This window comes from Cebus imitator, unplaced genomic scaffold (assembly GCF_001604975.1).
Source record: "Cebus imitator isolate Cc_AM_T3 unplaced genomic scaffold, Cebus_imitator-1.0 Scaffold699, whole genome shotgun sequence".
Lineage (NCBI taxonomy): Eukaryota > Metazoa > Chordata > Mammalia > Primates > Cebidae > Cebus > Cebus imitator.
Genome location: NW_016108014.1, coordinates 310,795 through 320,768, shown reverse-complemented (window position 1 = coordinate 320,768; position 9,974 = coordinate 310,795). Strand labels below are relative to the sequence as shown.

Below are 9,974 nucleotides of genomic sequence, written 5' to 3'. Positions count from 1 at the left end.
ATGTGAATTCATATGTTCATCACAGCAGTATTCACAACAGCAAAGACGTAAATCAACCTAGGCACCTATCAACAGTGGACTGGATAAAGAAAATGTGGCACATATACACCATGGAATACTACACGGCCATAAAAAGGAACAAGATCATATCCTTTGCAGTAACATAGATGCAGGTGGTGGACAATAGAAAACCAAATACTGCACGTTCTCACTTATAAGTGAGAGCTACTGTCACCCAGGCTGGAGTGCAGTGGCACGATCGTGGCTCACTGCAGCCTCAGTTTATGGGCTCAAGCAATCCTCCTGCTTTAGTCTCCTGAGTACCTGGGACTACAGGTGCATGCCATCACACCCAGCTAATTTTTGCATTTTTATAGAGACAGGGTCTCACTATGTTGCCCAGGCTGGTCTCAAACTCCTGGGCTCAAATGATCCTCCTGCCTCAGCCTCCCAAAGTGCTGGGATTACAGACCTGAGCCGCTGTGTTCAGCTGGATTTTTGTTAAATAGATTTTAGCTGATCCTGTCACAAAAAAGTAACTATGTGAGATGACAGATACGTTTGCTTACTGTATTACTATTACTTAAGCATCTGCTTCACTGTAGTAATCATTTTGCCATCTACATATATCTTCTAACATCACCTTGTGAATCTTAAATATACACAATAAAATTTATTTTTAAAAACAAAACAGAATAAGTGGGAGTGTGGCATCAAGTATACATGAACACACAGATCAGAACAATAGATACTGCAGACTTCTAGAGGGGTGAAGGAAGGAGGGAGCAAGGGTTGAAAAACTAACTATTGGGTGCTATGCTTAGTGACTGGGTGAAGGGTTTGATCATACCTTAAACCTCAGCATCACATAATACACCCAGGTAACAAATCTGCACATGTACTCCCTGAATCTAAAATAAAAGTTGAAAATTTTGAAAAGAAGGTCTAATTTGTGGTCTGACCAGCACTGGAGATGCAGTCAAGTAGACAAAGACCCCAGTTAATAAGCGATGGCATGCAAAGAAAGGAGAGGAAATGCATATGGTATTTTGCTGACTTTCTCAATTGCTTGCAACTGTGAGCTCATTTACGTCTCAGATCAACCCTGCCCCATGGGCATAATTCTATTCACTCTCCAGGTTGACCAAGAGCAGTTTTCAGGTGTCCTGTACTATCAGAACACGTAAGTTTCTGTCCACTTAGGTCCTGTGACTTACCCACCATGAAGTCCATCTCTTCCACATTGTCCCCATATAAGCCATGCTTGCTGGTGCCAATGAAATCGTCCGTGGTGGGGAGAGGTACGTGTACGTGAAGAAAGGAGAAGAAGAGGAGGAAAGGTCCCTTACGGTACCTGAGAAGACATCAGTGACACTACTTGTGAATTTTCAACATCTATGAATGTGAAAAACAATGTGTTTTGGCTTCTCACAAACATGACATCTTTCCTTCTTCTCCATGCTGCAGAAGACAGAGTGGGTCCACCCAAGGGCTCCATCCTGCATGAGATGGATTCCAAGATCCTCTAGCACCTCAACTGCTCCCCAGTCCCTTTGGTGATGCTACTGAAACAGTCTCTATAAACTTCATAAAGTCAATCAGAGAGGAAGGGAGGGGGAGAAACAAAATGAACTAAGTTTGCAGCATACTCATCTTTGACCCTGAGGTCGGTTTGCTCTCTAATCTATGTCTTCCTACTAGTTTGGTACCTATTTGTCCTAGAATCACATAGACCCTGTTACAGTATGATAACATAACATTATGATATGTTAAGTTTTCCATTTGCGGTAACCTTTCAGGTCCTGCATACCAGGGAAACTACTGATGTCAGGTGCTCTAAGGGACCCTATGAGAAGCTGACGTAACAAAGCATGCCATTTCCATATTCTGATGATTTCATTCCCTCTTACCCCAACCTATCAGTGACCCCAAGACTCTCCATGATTTCCCTAAAAAACCCAGCCCAGAACTCCTTGGAAAGATAGATTTGAGACCAGGCACAGTGGCACACACATGTAATCACAGAACTTTGGGAGACTGAAGCAGGCAGGTCACCCGAGGTTAGTAGTTCGAGACCAGCCTGGCCAACATGGTGAAATCCTGTCTCTACTAAAAGTATAAAAAGTAGTCAGGCATGATGGTGGGCTCCTATAATCCCAACTACTGGGGAGGCTGAGGTGGGAGAATTGCTGAACCTAGGAGGCAGAAGTTGCAGTGAGCTGAGATTGCACCACTGCACTCCAGCCTGGGCAATAGAGTGAGACTCTGCCTCAAAAAAAGAAAAAAAAAAAAAAGATGGATTTGAGGTCTCCTCTCATGTTTGCACTAATTGTCCTGAAATTATTAAACTCTTTCTCTGCTGTAAACCCTGCTATCTCAGTGTATTGGTATGTTACTGTGCAGCAGGCATATGAACCTGGTAGTCCTGTGACACCATCACAGTTCTTTTGATTCTCAGATGCCAGGACAGCTGTAGAATATACTGCAAGCCAACACAGACCTCCCATATCATGAGAGTGCAAAAAGTCAAATATAGCTCTGTTTGATTGATGTTCTCACTGTTCATGAAGCCTCAAACTATAGTCACACCCTGAGAGACATCAAGAGATAGTGGTATGGAAGTCATTTCTTAGCAAGATCAAGAGTTTCATGAGCCATAGGCTAGTACAAACAGGAATGCCTTGGCATTTGCACACTGTAGGTTCTCACGTAAGGATACAGGGAACTAGGCTGACCCACTTCTAATTTTGATAATCCATCTGCATGAATGGTAAGTCCCCAGCTACCCAGGGAAGCACACACCACAAATGCCATTTGTTGGGAAATTTTTGCTCTGATGGGATATCAAAATATAAAAAAAGAAAAATAAATGAATTTAAAAAACAAGACTTGCATCATGGTGTCTTGAACAGTGACCCCTCAGAATTCATGTTCACTTGAAACCTCAGAATGGGACCTTATTTGGAAATGGGGCCTCTGGAGATTTAATTAGTTAAGAGGCGATCATTTTAGATTAGGATGAATCCCAAATTCAGTAAGGTTGTCCCTGTAAGAGAAGAGGAGACACAAGCACAGAAGTAAAGGCCATGTGGAAATGGAGTAATGTGACCACCAGGCAAAGGACGTCTGGAGCCACCAGGAGCTGGAGGAGGCAGAAAGGATCCTCCCCTAGAACCTCCAGAAGAACCTGGATACAATTGTAGTAGATTGAATAGTAGCCTCCAGAAAGATAGGTCCACATATTTAAAGCCCAGAACTTGAAATGAGACCTTATTTGGATATAAGGACCTTTGCAGAGGTCATTAGTTAAGGAACTGAAGATGAGGTCACCCTGGAATTAGGATGGGCACTAAATCCAATGACCATTGTCCTTATAAGAGACTTAAGACGAGACACAGACACAGAGGGAAAGGCCATATGCAGATGAAGCACAGACTGGAGTGATGGAGCCACAAGCCCAGGGATGCCTGGAGCCACCAGGAGTGGGGAGGGGCAGGAAGAATCCTCCTCAGAGCCTACAGAGGAAGCACAACTCTGAACATTAAAGATTTAAAATTAAATAGTTTGCAACCCAAACTAAGCTGCCAGAATAAAGAGTCATGGTCAAAGTGATCACCTGAATAATGTCCCATTTGAAAGACAGCTACACCCTAATTCCCAAAACCTGTGAATATGTGATATTATATGGTAAAAGTTTTTGCAGATGGGAATGAATTAATGATTGTGAGATGAGGTGATTATCTGGATTATCTGGGTGGATCCAGTGGAATCAGAAAGGTCCTTTCATAAGAGAGACACAGAGGGGTCTGAGTCAGAAAACAAAACCTTACAAACTAAGGAATGCAGGCAGCTTCAGGAAACTAGAGGAGACAGAAAACAGATTCTCCCCTAGAATCCCCAGAAGTAACTAGCCCCGCCAACGTCATGATTTTAGCTCACGAGGTTAATTTTGGATTTTTGGCATCAAGAACAGTAGGATAATACATTCGTGTTGCATTAGGCCACTACTTTTGTGGTACTTTTTTTTGAGACAGGACCTCACTCTGTTGCCCAGACTAGAGTGCAGTGGTGCAATCACGGTTCACTACAGCCCCAAAATCCCCAGCTCAGTTAATCCTCACACTTCAGCCTCCTGGGCAGCTGTGACTACAGATGCATGCCACCATATCCAGCTATTTTTATTTATTATTTTTTTTGTAGAGATATGGTCTCCCTGTGTTGTCTTGACTGGTCTCAAGCTCAACAGGACTCAAGTGATCCACTTATCTCAGCCTTCCAAAGTGCTGGAATGACAGGTGCGAGCCACTGTACTCAGCCCTATAGTGATTTGTTATAGTAACTGTAGGAGATTCATACACTGAGAATCCAGATAAAAATAGTTTCTAGTGTTCATGAGCCTAAGCCATGAGCTTATTGTCACATTGTCCAAGTCTTTGCATTTCCTGTTCACCATGGTTTTTTCCACTCAATATCATGTTACTGTGGATCATATGAAACTTCTGAAACTCGACAGAGGCTTTGGTGAACAATAGGATCTGTTCTTCAAGCACTAACATAGAGTCATAGGTGAAATGTGTGAGAATGTTTGAAGACTCAAACTGGCAGACAAAAGAGAATAGGATTGCTTATCTTACACTTTCAGAGTGGTTGGTGCTAACTTGCAGCATATTGATGTTCTTTCTGTGAAAATTCATAGAACTTTGCCCATTTGGAAATGTACCAGGGAAAAAAGAATTTTCCCTAAGTGACACCAAGCATTCAGTTTCATCTACAGAGCAAATATGGACTTATTACTCCCAGACAACTTTTTTTTTTTAAGACAGAGTCTCCCTCTGCTGCCCAGGCTGGAGTGCAATGGTGTGATCTCAGCTCACTGCAACCTGCGTCTCCCCGGTTCAAGCGTTTCTCCTGCCTCAGCCTCCCAGCTAATGTTTGTGTTTTTAATAGAGACAAGGTTTCACCATGTTGGTCAGGCTGGCCTCAGATGATTCACTCGCCTCGGTCTCCCAGAGTGCTGGGATTACAGGTGTGAGCAACCGCGCCCAACGCCAGACTACATTTTTATTACCTTCACTTGGACTACAGAGTAAGGACAAAGCTGTGTACCAGAGTGCACAAGATACCTTACATCCTGAAAATCCAGATCCTAGAATGGCTATTGGTAAAGATTAAGCCTCAATCAATATGGAAAAAACAAATGAAAAATGTGTCCACCGACTTTTTTTTAAAGAAAGAAGGTCCAACAACGAGAGGATACCCTTGAAAATTTCCAGCCATTCTGTTCTGGAGGCATAAAGTTTTTATAACAATCACCTTTGACCATTAACCTCGTCCAATTCATGAAATAGCCCTTACATATCACATACTCAAAGAGAAGCCTTCTGATTTCCATTTCCCCAAGTAGGTGTTTTTGATTTTTTAACGACAGGGACATAATGCAAAGGACAACTTACTTTTTTTGTCTGATTCCCTAATATCTATAAATTTATCTATATCTATATCTATCTATAGATATCAGGGAACCAAAAAAATATTATAAAATATATTATATATACACATATATAGTATATGTATAGGTATATATGCATATATATTGTATGTATATATAGATATATATTGTATATGTATATATTTCCTGTTGTAAATTAACACGATGACAAGGTGCATTGTAAATTCACATAAAAATTTTGTGAGTTTGAGTTACTAGGGTCTGCCTCCATGGTCTGACCACATACAAATTTCAGAGCCAACAGAGAGACCATGATTTTAGTAACGGAAACCCAAGCAAGGCACTATCTCTTTAGGTACCAACTGAAGAGTCCAGCTGGTATTCAATACACTTTTTACACCATTTAGCAACATTCCATTTCCTAACTCAATATTTTTATACCATCATCCCCTATTATTTTTATTAATGCATTAAAGATGTGCATAGTTTTAGGGTACGTGTTGTGATTTAATACATTCATATAATTTGTAAAGAATTATTAAAAATGGTTTATTATTTCAAATCAGTATAATTGGGTTGTCCATCACCTTAAATATTTGTGTTTTCTTTATGCTAGTGCCATTTGAATTATTCTTTTTTAGCTATTTATAATTGTAAAATAGATTATTATCAACTACAATCACTCTACTGATCTATGTAAGTCCTTTTAAAAAAGAGATCATTATCATTATTACATGTATTTTTAATTATTACATTTACCTTTCTAAAAAGGAAATCGCCTCCTTCACCATAATGGATCCAGCTCGTTCGGCCTTCATGGGCTGCTCTGTGATCTCGTGCTCCCGCATGAGGAGGCAGTCCCAGTATAAACGGGACGTGTAGCTAGAGAGCCAAGCATAGCCCAAGAGGAAAATAAATAGAATCATGGAGAAGATCAGGAGCCAGGGAACGGAGACCCAGCCGCTCAGTTTCCCAAAGGTTAGTGTGAGTACAGCAATGGCAACCAGCTGTATGCAGAGCCAGAGCCGACTCTCAAAGGCTATTTCCATGCTACGAGAGGGGGCCGGCCAGCAGCTGTCAATGAGAGTGTATGGCATGCCATAGTAGTAGTCAAACCCATAATTATATGGATGGTGGCAGTGGTCACTTCGGGAGTCACAGTTCAGGCCTTGGTGCCATTTGCCTAAAACCAAACACACAAACACATCTGCACATCAATATGTCAACATACGCCAGCACATTGCAAAGAACGTGTGACCATTCTTCACGGGAAACAACCAGCTAAGGCACACAAATAAAGTGGCAGAGATATTTCCTTGGTGTAAAATATCCAAGTTCCACTTAGCCACGTTTTTTTTTGTTCTTCTTTAGTTCATAGAGGAAGTTTTAATTTAGGCCCAGTTGTGAGCAACAGGACAGGATAAAAAATAAGGGAGAAAAACAAAATCATGATCTTCTTTCAAGGACGTGAACTAGACATTTTCCCATTCACTGAGAAGACAAAGCCATATCCACAAAGACAGATACATCATAGAGACAAGGCAGGTTACATATGATGAAAGGATAGGTGCATACATAGATATATACGGATGATACATAGATAGACAGACAGACAGACAGATAGATAATATGCAGAGAGAAAGGTAGGCAGACAGATGATAGAGATAGAGTGAGTGTTTGCATGGATGGATCAATATATAAATAGATACAAAGGTAGGTAGATAGGCAGGTAGGTAAATAGATAGATAGAATAGAGGAGAGGGTAGGAGAGGACAGATTCAAATAAATGACGAAGGCTAGATGGAGCATGTATAGATGTATGTGGATGGATGGAATGATAGATGAGTGGGTGATTAGACAGATGCATGAATAGACCTGTGTTGTGGGAGATGAACAGACAGATAGAGTATGATGGATAAAAATAAATTATGGAGTATACATCTATGTATACATATGTGTATGTAATATCAGTAGAGAGATAGATGTGATAAATATGAGAGAAACAAATGATGGATGGATACATGGGGCATGTATGTATGTGTAGGTGAATGGATGGACACATGGGTGGGTGGCTCAGTAGGTGAAGAGATGGATAGGTAGGTGGAGATATATGGGTGGATAGATGAATACATAGATAGATATGATGGATACATGGATGGATGGATAGATGATGGATAGATAGATATATGATAGATAAATGGGTGGATGAATAAATAAATTATAGATGATGAATAGATAGATGATGGGCAGATAGATATACAGATGATAGATAAATGATAGAAGATGGATCGATTAATAGACACGTAGATAGATGGATGCATAGAGATATATGGGTGGATGGATGGATGGAGAAAGAGAGGCAGAGAGATGACCAATGATAGCTATAGATAAATCATGGAGGATGGACCCGGCGTGGATAGATGAATAGCTGGCTGGCTGAAACTCCTAGGGGCGCTTGTTAAAAACTGAAGTAAGGGATTTATTCAGTAAAATGTACCACATTGAATGATCACCAAAGAGTGTGTGTGAGTCCTGCTAGCATGTGGATGCTCAGCAAACCCTCCGAGGCTGCGATAATGTATATCTACTAGGAATATTAACTGCTTCCTGTATGTGATAAGGACCCCATCAAGAATGCCTGTGCTTTCACCAAACTCAGTCCCTGCGGGGTAGGTAGAGGAGAGGCAATGCTCCCACTGCAGCCCAGGGAGACCGCCTTCCCTTATCAACAGCAGATGTGTCACGAAAAATGAAGGGATTTAAAATAGCATCTTATTCTCATGGCAGCTGAAATCCAGGCTTCCCAAACAGGAGTAGTAGTTGAAGCTCCAACTGCTGGGTGGCTGAGGACTCTTATCATCTTTGGCAGTGAGAAAAAAATCTATGTGTTCCAGTTTTAACGAAATGAAGAGGCAGGTGATGGGATACATGGTGAGAGACTATGCGGGCATGCAGAGCCAGACAAATTTTATATTCTTGTAATACATTCATTTTAAAACACCTCCTATCACTGGGCTGTATGAAGAATCAGACTGAGTGTGCTGGTTAACTCCCATAATCCCAGCACTGGGAGGCCAAGGTGGGCAGATCACTGGAGGCCAGGAGTTTGAGACCAGCCTGGCCAACATGATGAAACCCCATCTCTACCAAAAATAGGAAATTTAGTCAGTTGTGGTGTCACATGCCTGTAGTCCCAGCTACTCAGGAGGCTGAGGAACGGGAATCCCTTGAACCCGGGAGGTGGAGGCTGCAGTGAGCTGAGATCGTACACACAGAAACACAACGAGATTCTGTCTTAAAAAAAAAAAAAAAAAAAAAAAAAAAAAAAAAAAAAAAACAACTCCTGGCACAAGCAATCCTCCCACCTTAGTCTCCCAAGTGCCTGGGACCATAGGTGCGTGCCACCGTGCCCAGCTAATTTTACATTTTTAGAGATGGGAACTTTCTATGTTGCCCAGGCTGGTCTGAAACTCCTGGCCTCCAGCGATCCTCCCACCTTGGCCTCCCAAAGTGCTGGGATTATAGGCATGGCCACTGTGCCAGGACGTAGACATTGTGAAATACAGTGTTTCCAAGAAAGTCATAAATCAAGGGCAGAACAAAGGACATTATTACCTTATGATCAATGACTCACACCGATTCTTGTGTCTTACCTATAAGCCCCGTGCTGTATCCTTGCTTCTTTAGCAAGGCTGCAAATGTTGTCTCATTTAGAGGGAGGCCTGCAGGGACTGCAAGATTTTTGACGACACGTGTATTATTACCACTAGAAACCATACCTAGAGGTAGTGTGGGAAAAAGCACAATGAGTTGGTGTTGCTATGGAGGGAATATTTTTGTCACTTCAAAATTTGCACGTTGAAAGCCTCATCTGCAACGTAATGGCTTTAGGAGGTAGGGCTTTTAGGAGGGGATGAAGTCAGGAGCGTGGAGCCTCAAGAATGGAATCAGTGCCCTTATAAAAGGGACCCCAGAGAGCTCCCTCACCCCTTTCACCACGAGAGGACACCGAGAGAAGGTGCCATCTATGAAGCAGGAAGCAGGTCCTCAGCAGACGCTGAATCTGCCATGCCTTGATCTTGGACTCTCAGCCGCCAGAACTGAGCAATAAACGTCTGTTGCTGGTAAGCCACCCTGTCTATGGCGTTTTTGTTATAGCGGCCCAAATGAACTAAGAAAAGACCTTTCTTGTTTTTTTTTGAGACAGAGTCTTGCTCTCTCTCCAGGCTGGAGTGCAGTGGTGCAATCTCGGCTTATTGCAACCTTCGCCTCCCGGGTTCAGGCAATTCTCCTGCCTCAACCTCCCGAGTAGCTAGGATTACAGGCACGTGACAGAAAAGACCTTTTCTTTCTTCTTTCCCAAAGTCAGTGACAGCAGTCTGGCAGTAAGGTTGATACATGAGACTTTATTCTGCCTCCAAGAACCACTATCTGGAATCCATGTAATCTGACATTAAAGTGCGGCATCTGTGCCCGAAAGCCAAGACCGCTTCCTTCACTTTTTTTCCTTCTCTCTCTCTCTCTC

The 9,974-nt window shown here is 42.1% G+C and overlaps 1 protein-coding gene across 8 annotated transcripts in view; it reads right to left on the bottom strand.

Moving 5' to 3' along the window:
• ARSF (arylsulfatase F) overlaps window positions 1-9,974 on the bottom strand; it is a 40,518-nt gene that overhangs the window by 17,421 nt on the left and 13,123 nt on the right. For all 8 annotated transcript variants that reach the window (XM_037734982.1, XM_037734985.1, XM_017518715.2 and 5 more), the window contains 3 exons: window positions 9,103-9,228; window positions 6,209-6,632; window positions 1,218-1,354 (listed from right to left, as the gene is read on the bottom strand). In XM_037734982.1, the coding sequence (XP_037590910.1) occupies window positions 1,218-1,354; window positions 6,209-6,632; window positions 9,103-9,228 (687 nt within the window). The remainder of the gene's footprint in view (window positions 1-1,217; window positions 1,355-6,208; window positions 6,633-9,102; window positions 9,229-9,974) is intronic.